The sequence below is a fragment of the Ammodytes marinus genome (assembly GCF_949987685.1).
Source record: "Ammodytes marinus genome assembly, chromosome: 22".
Taxonomy (NCBI): Eukaryota; Metazoa; Chordata; class Actinopteri; order Uranoscopiformes; family Ammodytidae; genus Ammodytes; species Ammodytes marinus.
The window spans coordinates 20,576,261-20,594,326 of NC_137226.1; the positions used below are offsets into that span (position 1 = coordinate 20,576,261).

Here is an 18,066-nt window from a genome sequence, read left to right on the forward strand (position 1 = left end):
ATGTTCAGTGATTTACCTCACGGTGGACCGATGGAGCTCAAACTTTTTTTTTATTAATTTATAGCTGTCCCCAGACAAGTGTGCAGCATCACAACTCTATTCCTGAGATACTCTGAGATTGTTTTCCCTTTTGGCATGTCTGACCTGTATGGGTTCACTTTGGTGAGCCTAAACTGACCTGGTTTGATCTCTGTTTTATCTAGTGCCGCCCAATTTCTTCCATAAAGATCTCTCACTACATTGGTCCATTTCATCACTCAATTTGGCCCATCTGATTGTGTTTACCTGCTCGATTTAAGCAATGCAGCTTAGGGTTCACAACATTTTGCACATATAATAGTTGTCAAATAATAGTTTTATGTGTTTTAACAATTGATTTCTGGAAAAGAAAATTTTTGAATTGATAAACAAACATCTGTTATTTCATATAAAAAATACTGGTATTGATAAAAATGTATTAATAATGTTTAAAATAAATAAAATTACAAAAGGCTCAAGGGGTTCACAAACTTTCAAGCAGGACTGTATGTTGCAATGGTGGGCCCCCTTTGTTCAGAGTATAGGCTGTGTATTCACTGGATTTTATTTCAGCGCACACACAGTACGAACAGGCAGAGGATTGCTAGGAGATACTCACTGATTTTGACAAAAAGCGTTCTCCAGAATCGCTGACTGCACCTTAAACAACATATCTGCATATACAACGATGCATCATCCCTTTCCATGTCCTTTAAACTCCCCAAACTGGAGATTGTATTTTAACTAAGAGATGTATTCATGCACCTGGGCTCACACACACACACACACACACACACACACACACACACACACACACACACACACACACACAAACTCACACATACATTTCCCATGAACCTGGCCTGAACTTGCTGAACATACTTGATCCTGCAAACACCGTGTACAGGCATTACCTCCACTTAATTCTGAGTACACATCGATAAGATAACCTCCCCACGATACCCCCACTCTCCACACCCACACACACCCACCCACCCACACACACCCACCCACCCACACACACACACACACACACACACACACACACACACACACACACACACACACACACACACACACACACACACAGAGGCATGCACACGTCACTCTCCTACTGTTTCTGCCCTTGCTTATCATTTGGGTTGGCGTTGGCTGAAATGCGTTGGAAAAGCTTGCTTCCTTCCCTCTGTAGCCCTGCGCTCTGTTCACTTTGTGTGTAGGAAAAGCAAACAAACACAGGTCAGTGAAGATAAATTGTGCATTTCAAACCTGCTGCCAGTTTAACTTTCATGTCAGGAATCTTTAGTATCACTTTGCCTCATCATGTGGCTTGATAAATATATTTTGTTATCTTAAGTCTTGCCTTTTTGTTTCAATTTCTTCCTAAAAACAATATTGTTTCAAGCCCCCCCCCACCCCTCCCCCTCCCGGACTATTTTTAGCCCTTGAAGTGCACGGCAAAGAGGTTGTGTCTGTCCCCCGTCCTGAAGAGCTACTTGATTTCCAACAGTGTAACAATGACCTGTCCATGTTCCTGTCCTGTCCCACATCCTCCCTATCCTGCCCCATCGATACAAAATCTTCCCAGTGTACTCGTCTGGGGGCGGAAAACGCCTCTATACTGTAGAGTTGCGAGTTTTTTGCAGATAGCAGTAAAGAACAATGGTCAAGGATAAGGCAGGCATCCAGCAGTTGTACGAAACAGGGTCGCACCACGATAATTGCCGCTGTCAATAATTACAGTCAGTGATAAGAACCGGGTGGCATTTATTAATGGCGAAGCCGTCCGAGATCCCAGTTGATCTCTGGGAGCTGGAGAAGGAGCAAGAGAGAGTGGGGAGTTTGGATTTGACACAGATTAGGAAACTTTCAGCAGGTATGTGGGACACACCGCCACCCGCACATTACATGAGGATATACAAGACATTTTTTTCACTTTTTTTTAAGCTTTTGAGTGAAGCTTCGGAGGATCTTCTTAAGCAGCTGGGGTGATTAAAGGCTGATTAAGGAAGTTTTTTAAGGAAAAGTTAGGGAGCTGCATTTCAGAGCTCAAATTTAAACCAAAAACTTCTCTGGTGTTAAGGCTTTCCCAAGTACCAGTCAATTTTGAGACTTTTGTCTATTTTGCAGACGTCTTGTTTCATACTAGTATAAATACCAGGTCCAAAATGTACATTTAGGTGTGTATTTGACTTGTCTGTTGGTGTCTGTATATCCTGTACAACCATCTTTAACAAGCATTATCTCAACACAAGTTGTTTTTTTCAATACCCTGAAACAAAAATGTCAACTTCTAAAGCACTTGCATCAACTAAAAATGTTTCATAATCATCACTGTGCTGAAGGTTATTACAGGAGGATTTGTACATATCTTGATAGTTGTCTGATTTATGATATATGTCCTTCTTAAAACATGAATAGTTGTAATCTAAGTAAACAACTGCTAAAGTTTAATCATGCAACCTATACATTAAAAATATAACCCTATTCACCTCAACCTGTTTCTATAGGCAAAGAGGACCAAACCCCTATAACCCAATGCAGGTCCTGACTTGGTTCATGTGTTTCGTCTATTATAGTTGAAGGGTCTGGAACCTTTGTTGTTCTTTGATAAGTGATGTTCAAAGGCACAGACAGGATCCTCTCCCTTAACCCTAACGTGATTAACCGACCTCAGGGCCACGTAGGGAGGCAGCAGAGGAGCTCCGGGCAGCAGAGGAGAAGAGATGATGCGAGCGGGAGCCAGGCAGTACGTGGTGGCCAGGCCGCTATACTCCGAGGAGACCTTCGCCGAGGACCACGACAAGGTCTACAGGCAGCGCAAGAGCATTCGGGACCACGTCAAACAGTACTTCACGTAAGGGAACAAACGGGCAAGGCCTTTCTGGGGATCGGTGTCACAATTAAGCCTTGAAGTGTTATGCATGGGGAGAGGATGAACTGGATGATGAAGTGGAGAATGAGAGAAGTTGAGCATCTGGGGGAAATGTTCTTTGTTTCTTGAACCAAAATTCTAAAACAGTATACTATCCAAGAAAACAAGACCTACAACTTGTTTTACAGTATCATATCTATTGTGAGTTAGATTAGATTGTGAGTCTTTTGAAATCCCGTCATTCGATTCCGATTCTTGAGGTCTCGATTCTAAACGATCCCGATTCGATTTCTCGATTCAGTTAAAAGCAGGATTTAAGGATCTACTCCAGTCCACTTTGTGCTAAGAGGTGTTGTGGCAAATTATGGCATGAAAGCAAATTAAAGTCCATGTCTTATCTATCTTGTGTATTTTAATGTGAAGCTTGTAATGCATGTGATCTTAAGGTAAGTCAACATTACAAAAAGATAGCGATTACAACCGCAGAAGATTATAATTGGGATTTCTACATGATTCAACAATACCCCTAATCATATTCTGTTTGAACTTGATAAGTTGTTAATATCATTATATCTAGCTACAGTATTTTTCCTGTCTTTGCTGGTTTCAATTGTGTAGATATATTCATCAACTAACAAAATTATTTGGGTGTAATGTACTCCCTCTTGTCTTATTGACATTAATACAGTTTAAATATACTACAATCCTTCATTTCACTCTATCAAGATGTTGCGGAAGTTTTAATAAAATTGTTCATTAGCTAAACATAACTTCATCAATAATCTTTATTGATGAACTTTATATTTTTATTTCTGTTATTGTGCCACTGCAGGTGTGATGCCAAACGAGCCAAGACTGCAGCTCTGTCTCTGCTGCCTGTCATCGGCTGGTTAAGAATCTACCGAATCAAAGAGTGGCTGCTCAGTGACATCGTGTCAGGTGTCAGCACCGGGCTGGTAGCTGTCCTGCAAGGTAAATGCTTCATGTTATGGTCTCAACATGTACGGTTAAGATTTAGAGGTAGGGTCATCGATTCTGGATAATTTTTTGGTCAAAATCTGTGAATATCTCCCCACGATCTGCTACCTGTCTGTACTGGGTGTGTGCACTGAACAAACATTAACATCTGGTGTTAATAATCAATTTAAAACAGTGTCTCTGACACCACAGCAAAGACCAGAAGTTTGATTTTAAGCAGCTATGGTTTGAAACACGACCAGTCACATTTTTAGATATTTACTTACAGATGAGTATTTCATCCTTGGCACTGAACCAGGGACTCCTTCTGATTGGTCAGGATAGTTAAGTAGAATTGTGGATCGATAGTGTGATCCTCCCACTTGTTACCGTGGTGCCAGCTGGTGAAGCTCACATATCTGGCCTCTGTCAACATCATGTGTCATGGAGTTAACAGTGACGAGGAGTGGACAAACAAACTGATTCTAATGGGACTTCACAGAGAACTGCTCTTTATCTCAGCGTGTCGGATAAAGATGAAACTTGCTATCAGCAGGTTCACTCCCAGTGAATGACCTAAGCACAGGGAGGAGACAAGTGCACCATCAATCACAGTGTTGGAATCAGTAGAAACATTTCTAGAGGCCGTGTCTTTTTGGTTATTTGCCGGAAGGGTTCCCACGTTATTCATGTGGCTTGATGTGTTTGAAATGTAGGGTTTTACTCTTACGCAAAGCCACTCACAAAATGATCTGCTACTAGTCTCACCCAAAGCTATACAGTAAAATATATCAGTCAGAAGCAAACATTTATTTAAAAAAAATCCCCAGATCATCATAAAACCTTTGAAGTTGTTGCTAGGACTCGTGTTTAACTGGTGTCCCCCTTTAAAAGGGACAGTCTTATCATTAACTCTTGTTTCTTATCTGATAATATGTGAAAACCTTGCAGCCTCTACTCTGTTATCTGAGTTGTTAAGTCTAATGGGACTATTTATAGCATTAGGCCAGGGTTATCATACACACAATCACTATCCTGAGTTGTAATTTTCATAAATCTGATCTTTTTTTTGTACAACCGCACGTTTTGTAGTATTTCAGAGGCGGTTTGTTTGAATTCTATGTTCTTTGGAGCTTATGTTCATGAAATGTGAAACGATTTCAGAATAGATGATTTATTTATATTTAAAATACAATATGTGGTGATCCTCCATTAAATAGAAGTAAAATCATTCATTCATTTGGAAATGGGTTGATTTTAGACTATTATTACACATCAGATCACAGCAAAATATGCATGGAAAGAATTAAAGGTGTAGTCCGCGATTATGGAGAGCACTTGTTGTCAAAATAAGTGAATATCTCCTGACAATCTGCTACCTGTCCGTAGGCTAGTGTGTGTGCACTGAAAAAAGATCCAGTGTTAATACACAGATTAAGCTCTTTAAAGGGGCAAGATGATAGCAACAATGCGTCCCTTTGTTTACATTCTCTTTGTGTACATACTTGTTAACAGACTTAAGGAAGTTGCACAACAGACGTGACTCGATTAAACGGCATGAAAAAGAGAATAATTTGGAATGTGAATTTTGACGCGTCTCATTATCGGAAGCGACGTCTTAGAAAAATCAAACTCTTGTCGAAGCTTGTATTGCTTCTGTATGTTCATAATTATTAATAACGCGTGAAAATACACAGCAGCCTTATTAACCAGCCAGTATTAACACCACATGTTTTTCTCGTTGCGAATCATAGGGAGATATTCACTGATTTTGACAAAAAAGTGATTTTGACAACAAGCGTGTTCTACAGAATCGCTGACTCCAACTTTCAATGCTGTTTGCCTCATCAGGGAGGTGATGTGAAAGAAACAAGAGAACATACTGTATAATATCTGAGTTGTTTCTATGTTCCAGGTCTGGCTTACTGTCTGCTGGCCTCTCTGCCACCCTGGTACGGGCTCTTCTCCGCCTTCTTCCCTGTCATCGCTTACTTTTTCCTGGGCACCTCCAGGCACATCTCAGTAGGTAAGGCCAATGTATGTGTGTGTGTGTGTGTGTGTGTGTGTGTGTGTGTGACCTTCTGTCCAAAGCTGCTCTCTAAAGCCTCAGCTAAATGGGAAACCTCTCTCTCTCTCTTTCTCTTTCTCTCTCTCTCTCTTTGCAGGTCCGTTCCCAGTCTTGTGTCTGATGATTGGCTCGGTGGTCACCAGACTGGTCCCAGACGAGGGTCCGGCCTTCAACATCACAGCTTTTGAAGGCCTGACCCGAGATGAACAGAGAGTGTTGGTGGCTTCTTCTGTGACCTTCCTCGCCGGCATCATGCAGGTGAGGGACCCACACTCACACTCAAATGAGCAGACTTCAGCGGTCTTGTGGAAGTGCCGACTTTGCGGGTCCGTCCCCAGGAAGTCTGCAAGTCCTCGGGGTTGTCCAAAACATCAATTCATCTAGTCCACAAGGGTCCTCAACCTTTAAGCTATCTTAGCATCAGTCAAAGTCCTGTTAAACTCCCTGTGAAACCACACCTTTTGGTTTTACATTTAGTTGTGTGGACGGATTCAGCAAACGAGTAGAACATGTAAATGACGGGGGCGCCTTTAGCTCAGTTGGTAGGGCGTCCCCCTCCCGGGCCGGGCCCAGCAGCAGACCCGGGTTCGATTCCCGCCCGCGGTCGTTCTCTGCATGTCACTCCCCTCTCTGCCCCATTTCACCTCTGTCTCTCTGCACTATCAGTAAAGCATAAAAATGCCAAAAAATATCTTAAAAAAAAAAAAAAAAGAACATGTAAATGATTTGGTACTTGAGGAGGAGGAATTTGTTATCGTTACCAGCCCCTAATTGGTTCATGTAGTCGTAATTCTAGTGTCAACAGACATAAAGTAGTTAGGGTCGGGTCTGACTGGAGGCTAGATTGTTGACGGTCAGAATGCGGCCTCCGACCGGCTCCTCCCCTTGGAGATTCAAGAAAGACCAGACTGATCTGGGGTAGAGAAACGAATGTGAAGCTCACAAGAGGGCTGCTCCACTTCCTATACCAGAGGTGTCACAAAATGCACTCCAAAAAGCAAATTTACAAAGTACAGCTTTAAGTGTATCAGGGTGTACATCTCATCCAGACTCAGACGTAGTACTCTGTTGCAATACCCTGACTTTCTTCATGGATAGAAGCTATAGTGGGTTTCATATCCTACCAACATGATCTCTCTGTCTCTTGCAGCTGTTAATGGGTGCACTGCAGGTGGGTTTTGTCGTCATGTACATGTCCGACACCCTGGTGTCCGGCTTCACCACAGCGGCTGCCATCCACATCCTGGTGTCCCAGCTCAAGTTTGTGTTAGGGCTGCAGGTACCGGGCCTCAGCGGTCCGCTCTCTCTCATATATGTAAGTCCAGAAACAGTTTTATCATGTGAGGTGTGAGTGCCATAAAAGCTTCTTTATCATGAATGACCTGATCTCTTTGTGTCCTTTTCTTTTAGACCCTGGAGATTATATTCCAGAAGATTACGTCCACCAATGTGTGTGACCTGGTGATCTCCTTGGTGATCATGGGGCTGGTGTTCTTTGTGAAGGAGCTGAACGACAGATATAAATCCAAGCTTCCGGTGCCTATCCCCATAGAGGTCATCATGGTGAGAAACATTGTACTTTTATTGCAACATGACCCTTTACAAAGTGTGTCATAATGATAACACAATTGATTGGTGTCTTTGATGCATGACTGGGAGGGAAAGTAATGGCATCCATAACAGTCATTATCTAAACTATGAGATCATTAATGGAACATAAAAGGAACCGTAAATATCAATACAATTGAAACAGCTCACAAACTGTACTCTAGAAGTTAATTAATAAGTATCACTCACTTATCTGATGAGTCACGCTGACCAGCTTCTGTCATTTAACAAATGGTGTTCATGTCCACTTTCAGACTGTCATTGCTTGTGGAGTCTCCTACGCATTTGACTTCAGGACAAGATATGGCATCGATGTTGTTGGCCTTATTCCAAAAGGGTAAGATATTTTGCACAACATCTCAAACAAAGGAATGTTATCTGTTGTTTGCATAGCCAATACCATCGCTGATGATTCTCAGGTACGAGGCTCCGGTGGCCCCCAACATGCAGATCTTCCAGGAGACGACAATGGACGCGTTTCCCATGGCCATAGTGGGTTTCGCCGTTGCCTTCTCTGTAGCTAAAGTCTATTCTGTAAAACATGACTACACCATAGATGGAAACCAGGTATGTGAAGATGCTAAGGTTTTACATTTCCATTAATGTACAAGGTTCAATCTGGATTTACGTTTAAAGATGTTTTTTTCTCTGACGTGGCTGTAGGAGCTGATAGCGTTTGGAGTCAGCAACATCTTCGGAGCTTCCTTCAAGTCCTTTGCTGCGAGCACAGCTCTTTCCAGGAGTGCAGTGCAGGAGAGCACAGGCGGCAAGACTCAGGTAAACAGATCTTTCTCATTTTTATTTGCCCCTTATTCTAACCCCAACCCAAGACAAGTATATAACTCTGGATAACTCAGTAGGTAACACCACAGATTTTCCTTCGGGAAACCATGGTTCGATTCCTTGTCAGGGCAGAGCAAGAGCCTTTCGCAGACCCTTCGGCATCTGCTACATGACATATCAGTGATTCTTGAGAACCGGGACATAAGGGCGTCTTCGATATGTAACTGCTGTTATGTTTAAAACTAAAAATATTTAAAATTGTAGATGTTATTAGGAATTAAGAATAGAATGTATGGAGCAAAATTATCCCCTTAAATTAAATTTTATCATTATTATGTCAAATATTTGACACTTGTTATCTTCTCACGACGTCCAAAGCAGTGTGTCCACAGAGAAGGTTTCAATCTTTCATATGCAATAAAACCTATTAAAAATGTACTTTAATGATTAAAAAATAGCTTTTTTCATCAAAAGCAACACTAAATAATCTCTCATATCAATGAAAACAGTTTTTCTACAACATATTCATGTTTTATAAGGATTCTACGTGGTGGGACCACTTTACTGTAAGTCAACACTGTCAGACATTTCATTATGTAAAATGTAATAAATCAGGCACAATAAGGGGCAGCTGTCACTTTGAAGGACCTCTTGTCAACTCTGATAAGTGTTGTAGTTTTAGAATATTTTACATTCCGAATCTTGAAAGTCCTGCGTCACAACCATGATATGTCAACACCGACTTACAAGTTATTTGAAATGTTTTGATAATTTAATTTTCCTGAAGTAGTTCATACTAGCACCTAACATCAACAGAAAACCCAAATGGCTACTAGAAAAATTCCATTTGTTATGTTTAAGAAACGTTAAATATGTCAACACCGTCAGACAGGAAATCTGACAGAGTTGACATCTGACGGTGGTGAAAGGCCAATGACGGCAAAAAAAAACAAAAGCTGGGAGGTTGTGTCAAAGCTTAGCTCAGTAGCTTAGTATATGTTGGATACATACATGTAATTTAATTTGCGAAACATAGGGTTTGTATTTTTTCAACATTGCATCCTGTTGTGTCCCACTTCTCAAGAATCACTGATATAATAATGTAAACGTTTTGGTCAAATCTGAGACACAGTCCTCTAATGATTAAACCAAGCTGGAAACTGTCAAGGCGAACTTAAAAGCAAGACATAAAAAATACGTTTATTCGCTTCCCTATGACATAACACTTTAAAAAAAGTTTTTTAGACAAGAGTATACAAGAAAAGGACTTGAAGTCACACCGACTATATGTCCATATGGTTCTCCATATCAGTTTAGCGGATTAAAAATACTATTCTTTTAAGCCCGAATAAACTGGGCCAAACATGTTGCGGCAAAAAGAACCAGCAAAATGTCCTTTGGTTTTCGCTGCAGCTTTGCCTATTTAAGACATGTGGCACCATGGGGAGCATTTCTCATCTCTGTAGTTTAACATGAGGTTCTGTCCGTTTGCAGGTAGCTGGTCTACTGTCAGCTCTCATAGTGATGATCGTCACATTGGCCATTGGATTCCTACTAGAGCCGCTCCCCAAGGTAAACCTGGGGACGCCACTGTACAACTGAAGTCTTTGGAGTCAGGACTGCCTGATAACATTGTTTAGGGCGCACTCACACTAGGCAAAGTAACATTTGACCCATTTTTTTGAACAGTCTGTGCTGGGTGCCGTGGTCATCGTGAACCTAAAAGGAATGCTGATGCAGTTTAGAGACGTCCCATACCTGTGGAGGAGGGACAAACCAGACTGTGTAAGTTCTCCCACACTCTGGCAGTAGAAGTTCTGAAGAAAGTTTTGTATAAATATTTATATCTATCTACATTTGAATATGTATTATGATCATTTTGAGGTACCTGGCATTAAAACCAGACAATATGTTATTGGCCCTTGGCTCTTCAACCTCTCCAAACTCTTTCTTTCTTTTTTACCACCATCCATGTTCAGGTGGTGTGGTTAGGTACCTGTATAGGAGCCATCTTACTGGGGCTTGATATTGGATTGGCTGTAGGCCTTGGTGTGGAGCTGATCAGCGTCGTCCTCAGGGTTCAGTTGTAAGTAATACCCTGCGTTCCAAATAACATACTCTTTCTTTTTTTCTATTCTACAGACTACATCTGACCATAAAAATAATTTAGTTAGGGTGTTGTCATGGTTTTGCTGGCCCTGTTGTGGTGTTGTATCACATGATTATGGAATAAACAAAGTACTTTACCACCAAAACTGTTTCTTTCAGTCCTCGCTGCAGTGTGCTGGCCAACATCCAAGGAACTGATATCTACAAAGACAGAAAGGACTATATTAGGGTAAGTTGCTCTGAGTGCTATGATGTGCCCTCTGATAGCTATGTTAAAGGAATTGTTGACCATTCTGGGAAGGCATAGACAAGTTTTTCCAATCCATAAATATAAACATAAGACCTTTAATTCTGGATATGTTCTTAAGGTAGACTGACTTAGTAATTGACCTAATTCGTTCATAACATTCAGGTCACAGTCCATGATTATACCAAATACAGTTTATTAATTTTCTCTAGTTTGATGCCTAGATTGATACTACCTTCATACTTATACATAGACACAGTTAGATTAGCTTAGCATTTAAAACAGGAAACAAGTAGAAACGGCTGATCTGACTCTGACTGTCCAAAGGTACCTACCAGCAGGTCTACAGCTTGCCAATTCAAATCTTTATGTTTGTTTGGTCCGTAATTGTCTGGCACATAACTTTTACTTTCTCTTACACCTTGTTTTGGTTTTATCTACTCGGGAGTGAGCGGGAGAAGGAAGCTCATTAAAATGTCTGTGCTGACGGTTTACTTTCCCCTTCAATAAAAAAACAAACAAAGTGTTCGTAGTTTGAGGCTTACTAGTTCTTCTGGGAATCGTGGAGTTGTTAATAAAATATTCCCTGCTTCCTCCTCCATTGCTTTCTCCTTTTAAGTTTGTCTTACTTTAAAGAGGCTAGTTATTATTGGGCTATTAATGACTCTACAGATATATGAGCCGGAGGGGGTGAAGATCTTCAGGATACCATCACCAATCTTTTTTGCCAACATTGAGTTCTTGAGGAGCAAGCTGGTGGAAGCTGTGAGTAGGACAGTGGTGGCTACAGGTCACATCTTCATTAATTGACCCAATACTTTACTAATCTCATCTTTGACCTGATTCCGTCTCTTAAACTTACTTGGCACTAATGTCTTCTCAGATTGGTTTCAACCCGTTGAGAGTGTTGAGGAAGAGAAACAAAGCACTGCGAAAGATCCGGAAACTTCTAAAGAAGGGAGACCTGCAGTGGACATCGGTCAGTATTGACATGGACCTTTGCACACTTTCACTCTGTCAACACTGTCAATAAGCCCTGAAAGGGTTGGTCACTATGTTTTACACTGTTATGGTTGCCTGTGACGAACAATAAAAAAGTAAACCTTGCTATTGCTCGTGCACCACTAAAAACAGTCTGAAGTGTGACATCATTTGCCAAGCAGATGGCACAAGGTGTGCCTCCACTTAAATGGGATTTAAGTAAATATGTTGTGTGTATTTACAAAGTATACACAAAGTCAGTACCCTCGCCATTTTTTTTTACTTTCAATGCTTTCAGAAATTGCCTTTAAACAATGAATTATTAGAACATATTAGGAGCTACAATTCCCTGTTGTTGCAAACTTTGTTGGCACCACAACCACTGCCTAGGGAGTTTTTTGGACAATAGTGTTGGAGAGCCAAAGATATGTGAGAAAAGGTATGACCAGTATTTTCCCATTACAGACAGGCTTCCTGAACACTTCGTATGAACCCATCAAGGACTCAGAGGATGAGAGCAACAAGGAGGAGCTGGACCTGCCCACAGACTTCAAGGACCTTCCAGCCCGCATCGACTGGAGCGCCGAGCTTCCCGCCAACATGTTGGTCCCCAGAGTGGACCTCCACAGCCTGATCCTGGACTTTGCTGCTGTCTCCTTCCTGGACATCTCTGCTCTGAAGGGACTCAGAGCTGTAAGGCAATCATTAACTGTAGCAGCAGAAAAACAGGGATTGAAACCAAGGTTGTTTTTCACGTATCGTCTTTGACTTTTTCTGCAGGCGCTGAAAGAGCTGATTCGGGTGGAAGTTGATGTCTACATTGTGGCTTGTGATCGTAAGTATTTTCAGGTTAAAATTTGTTATTTGGATTTCTACAAGAAAACTGTGTTCATGGTGCATTGTCCAATTTTTTTTTTATATTTCTCACAGTGCCATTTCTGAATCTCCTTTTCAGTCTCTGTCTGAGACACTTCGTTATAGAGCTTGCCTCTTTAAGCCCCGCCTTCTAAAGCCCAATTCAGACCAAAGATTTGCCTTGCAACTGCTTGCGACGAGACGGTTTTAGAACGTCACGGGGGAGAAATTGCAGCGGTGTGAACTGCTCGTTGCAGCGCGTTGCAAGGCGTCGCAGAAGTTTTAGAACGTCTCAACCGTTTCGTCGCAAGACAAATCTTTGGTCTGCTCTGATTGGCCCTGAATCTCACTGCCAAATAGATTCAGGTTGATCAGGGGGTGTTTTTATCACAGGTGGAGGTAGTGCTAAGTTATGTTAGTAATGAGGGATGCAGGGTTTCTCCCCTTATGACAACACAAGGGGAGAAAAGACAGGTTTTCAGAAAGGTGGAGAAAATGAGAGAGGGATGTTTTTGCTCATACTTTGGGAATCTCTAGTCACACCATGTTGAAAAATCATAAAAAATTACATTTTGCATAATAAGTGACCTTTAAGTCCAGACTTACTGGGACATGATATTCACTTTCTCCAAATCCTCTTTAGACCTACTGTAAGTAACTCCTTCCCCTTCCCCTGTAGCTTACATCCTGGAGAAACTACACGACTGTTGCTTCTTTGATGATGAAGTGCAGCCATCAATATTCTTCTTGACGCTACACGACGCCATGCTGCACATTTTGGAGAAACACCCAGAGGCCACAGAGAGCAAATCAGACTATGACAAGGTAAAGAAGATAAGGAGCGCCATTTTCTTTAAGTGAAATGGAACGAGACACAAGGCTTCTGTCTAAAGCTGTGAATATGTACAGAATACATAACTCATGATGTTGTTCTGTTCTGCAGATAATAACAACGGTCACAGTGCACCACCCTGGAGGCAGCTTAAGGAGCAGAGATAAAAATGTACGTACATCTCCTTAACATTGGCCATGTTCAGTACTTTATGCTTTTTGTTTAATTTCATTAATTAGTTATTGATTTTATTGATTTTTCTGGGACAAGCACCTATGATGATTATGTAAAGTCCACCAGTGTCTGCCATCTTTATTACCTCTAAGGTACAGTGTGTATACGATAATAAAAGAATTCGGAACAGACTTGGTAGAAATCTCACCCCTAGATGCCGCTATATACTCTACTGTAATACACACCATATTTTTTTATTCTCATAGTTATATGATTCCTTAAGCTATGATAGAAGCTACTCATCATTGAAAAAGTTCCACACTTAACTTTTTCACTTTGTAAAGGCACATTTTTAATATTCATTTCAAATGATAGTATGCTTCTAAAATGATAGTCTCCTTTTTCACCCACAGGCCCTGAATCCGGAAACCAAGTTTTAACTTCTGCTTGAGGAGATGATGATTTTTGGGAGAAAATACCCCAAAAAAACAAAGATAAAAGGAAAAAGAGCACCTGTTTTACAGATCATATTGTACAATATACCAATGTAATAAATTCTAAGATACTTTCTTTTGACTTTCTACACCCGACAATCAAGCACGTTTACAAATACAGTATTAACTGTAATGTAAGAAAGCAAATGTTATGGTATTGCTGTTTTTTATACTGTATATAGTGACTTTGTAGAAATTTTAGGTGCAATATATTTTACATGTTGTATAGTGTATATTTTCAAGACTGACAATAGAGAGATCTGCTTTTTTTTGGGGACCAAAGCAATGTGACATTGAAATAAATATTTTATCACTCTAAATATTGTCTTTCAGTGATTTGGTCTAATCTGTATTTATTTATTTATTTAGTAATTGATGTAGTGCTTCAGCGTACTATTCATTAGCCAAAATTCCTCAAACTTTGTTTTGGGTGCTGCCCTCGCACTGTTACAACTCTTGATTAATTTAAACTTTTTTTCCAATGAATATAAATTATAAACACCACAAACAAACAATGGCCGCGTTTCCCAGAATCCCAAAGAGCCTCTTTGGGCAGAGTTCTTCTTTGGAGCGCACTTAAGAACGCTGTGAAAGAAGAATGCGTTTCCCAGATTCCTTCTTAGCGAAAGTAGTACTTTCACTAAGATGGAACTGAAAGACGGAGCCAATGACGGATTACCGCATGGGCAAAGTGGGCACATGTCCAGGGCCCTGGCCAATAAGGGGGCCCTTGATTTTTTTTTTTTATTAAAAAAAATTTGACGGGGGTTTCCCCCCTGGGAATGGGTCGTAAAAAGTCGGGTTGTTTTATATTCGGGGTCTTATATTCGGCCGGGACAAGCGCGTGTGCGCTTGGAGAGAGAACGATGTGTCTAGAGAAAAAAAGGCACGGGAAATGGCCATAGAGCTCCACATCCCCACTGAAATCAAAGCCTCGACTCATTATGTTGTGAGTCAACGTGTCAGAGGCACGAATCGACAAAGCGATCGACCTACAGTGGCTTTTCTGCTGTGGCAGTTGTAGTGAGGAGAGTTTGCCAACTGTGCGTACCCTTTACGCACCAGTACCAGTGTAACGAGCGAGGCGGTTGTTTCACTTTACAGTTAGTCGGCAGTGAGATTGGGGTATCCAGGCTCGGGACATGCAATCAGATCGCGGAGCCTGTCCCCTCGACACCCGTTAACGTGCAGGAATCCCCTGTGATCATTTAGTTTTAAACCACAGAGTGTGTCTGTCTCACTGTGAACGACACCAACACAGCGTTTCACCGGGTGACGCGCTGCTTCGCTCAGACATTGAGTGTAGGCTCCGAGGGGGGGGCAAGGGTGGGCCAAAAAGCAGGCGCAGAGATCTTACAAAGGCAAAAAAAAATCTGCTCGCGCGCTTAGCGCGCGCTCGCTTCGTCGGTGTCTCTCTGCCCCAATCTAACTGTCTAGTAGGCTCCGGCGCAAAGAGTCTCTTTCTCTTGCGCAGCACCAGAGAGACTTTATAGAATTGTATTTCGCTCTATCTCTCTCTTTCTCTCTCTAGGCCGTGCACTGCATTATAATGTGTGTGATTGTGGATTGCACGGTGGGCTAGTGCGTGTATTTGCGTGTTGGTAGGGGTCCATGACTGGTTTGTGTCCAGGGCCCGTGGTCATGTTAATCCGTCCTTGGACGGAGCTGACCCACTCTTTCAACCTTTCTTAGCGACCAAATCGTCAGTGATCATGCCGCGTCAGGGAAATTTATTTCCTCCACTTTTCGAAATAATAAAACAATGCTCAATGCGGACCACTGGCGCAAGAAACATAGACTAATAGTAGAGAAAAAAAATGTTTTAATGAATCAGACGTTTACGTTTTCCACACACATGTGAGTTTATAGTACTACTACACATACAAAAAAATCATCAACAACCCTTCAACAACAGCATTTCACAGATATCAAAGAAACAGATTTAATTGAACTCAGCTGAACCTCATTCAGAGCGGCTCCACCTGCTAAAGGCGTTGCCAAAGTCCGCGCGTGTGAGAAACCATGGCTGCAATACAACACCTTCTCGCTGCGAACCAACAGCCTCGCCGTGCGCGAAGCCAGACGGTTTACATAAATGCATACGTGCGTCGGCACTTCTCCCCACTGGACGTGCTATCAGACCGGGCCGTCCAGGCAAAGTACCGGCTGCCCCGTGCGGAGATCCAACGGCTGATCTCTCTGGTGTCTCCACACATCCAGAGCAACCCGCTGCAATTTTGCCTTCAGCCCGGTCCAACAACCCGCAGCCCCTACCTCTTCACCACCAGTCACCAAGCACTAAACCATAAACCCACAACCACCACACATCACCCATATCAACTCTCAGGCCTGAAGGCTGGAATAAATAAACAGAACCAGCAGATGTAGGCTACATGTAACGTCCTGCACACTATGATTATTGCTGCACTGTCCGGTGCTTTACCTGAAAGTCTGGCACTGGAATGCTGTTGCTGTTGCACAATACGCACACGTCATTAACCTACGCTTAGATACATTACAAATTGCCTGGGACTTTTTGTTGCTAGGTTTGACACCCTCATTTCAATGCAAAATGATCCACACAATACATGGTTGAAAAGAAACCAAAATAGTTTATTGAAACCATATGGGGGAGGGGTTACTCCGCGCTGTCTTTACTGCGTCTGCATCACCTGCAACGAAGGGAGATTGATTAGTGAAACCTTCTCACTCTTCCTTTTTGTTTGGTTCTGGAACTCCTGCCACTTCTTCCTCACAGCACGCCTGTCACGCAGGCCACATGGGCTGGAGGGGGACATATTTTCGGCTATGGCCTGCCTAACACGGTTCTTCACCGTGATGTTCTTTTTGCCCCTTGTTCCCCCGAATAAAACTGCCCGGTGCTGCCAGACCTCGTCCACTAAGACGCCCAACTCCTCCGCGGTAAACGACGGTGCCCGCTTGTTTATTTTGCTGCCGCTTTCTTCCATTCTCACATCACATGTGTGTGCCTATATCCACGGGGTATATATGCGCTAATGGGCTTGATTACTACTTTGATACACTTGTTGCCACACACACCCGCACCCACACACACGTTAGCCTACATGCGTAGCCTAATTCCACCTGTGTGGGGGAGACCACGGGGCGCTGTGTGTGACTTATGCGCTGATAAAGAGGTGGGTGATCGATTCGCCTGGCATCGATTTATTCAGTTTCAGCACGACCGCGGTGGACAGCTCCCACCAAAGTACTTCTTTCGATGCTTCTTTCGCTTCATCTTACGGCTCTCCAAAGAAGGGACTTAAGAAGCCATCTGGGAAACACCCGTATCTTAACGCTCCTTCTTTGGCGAACCCTTCTTTCTTTGGCGAACCCTTCTTTCGACCCTTCTTTGGCCCCAAAGAACGATCGCATCTGGGAAACGCGGCCAATATCAACAGCCATGGTTTGGGCCATAAATCCTATCCAAAGCAAGTCAAAGGTCACTTAAAGATATAGTGTGTAACCTTTCATATACAGTTGATGAATGTCTGTTACATTCCAGCCATTGCCAAAATGAGTTGACACAAAGTTGATTAAGCCTTACCGCTCCACAAAACTCTCTCTGTATTTCCTCGAATGGCAATCTTATATAACTGTTGTCGTCCAGTGACATTGGAGCGCAGCAGCTTATGGCGCTTTTCCACCGCAAATGTAGCTCGACTCGACTCAACTCGACTCGACTCAACTTGGTTTGGTAGCAGCACGGGTCGTTTTCCACCGCAAATAGTACCTGCTGAACGTGGGCGGGGTCGTCGTAAGGGGCTGAAAGCCTACTCCGGAGCAAAGTAGCAGAGCAGAAATTGCGAGCAGTTGTTGCACTATTAACTGAACCAACCGCCAAAAACACGGATGAAAAATGTTTAAGAAATACCCCCCTTGTATCTGTTTGCTAAAAGAAGTAGAAGAATATTGCTACGGGCCATTAAAAGGGATGGTTGTTGTCCCGATGTGTGACTCTGCCACACAGTCAGCTGTAGGGATGCGTCACGTACATCCCTATGCACGTAAACACGGGCATGATAAAGTTGACTGTTTAGTGCT

The 18,066-nt window shown here is 42.4% G+C and overlaps 1 protein-coding gene across 1 annotated transcript; it reads left to right on the forward strand.

The window, feature by feature from the left end:
• Positions 1-2,744: 2,744 nt before the first annotated feature.
• On the forward strand, positions 2,745-13,947 carry LOC307268440 (chloride anion exchanger-like; the record flags this gene model as incomplete). The annotated part of the gene is made up of 20 exons (XM_080051071.1): positions 2,745-2,875; positions 3,726-3,865; positions 5,766-5,876; positions 6,016-6,176; positions 7,069-7,233; positions 7,329-7,481; positions 7,781-7,863; positions 7,946-8,093; positions 8,190-8,303; positions 9,804-9,881; positions 9,999-10,094; positions 10,289-10,395; positions 10,578-10,647; positions 11,338-11,430; positions 11,549-11,644; positions 12,112-12,339; positions 12,427-12,481; positions 13,181-13,326; positions 13,445-13,504; positions 13,921-13,947. 20 exons carry the CDS (start codon positions 2,745-2,747, stop codon positions 13,945-13,947), a joined length of 2,262 nt encoding a protein of 753 aa, XP_079907197.1.
• Between the last annotated feature and the right edge of the window lie 4,119 nt (positions 13,948-18,066).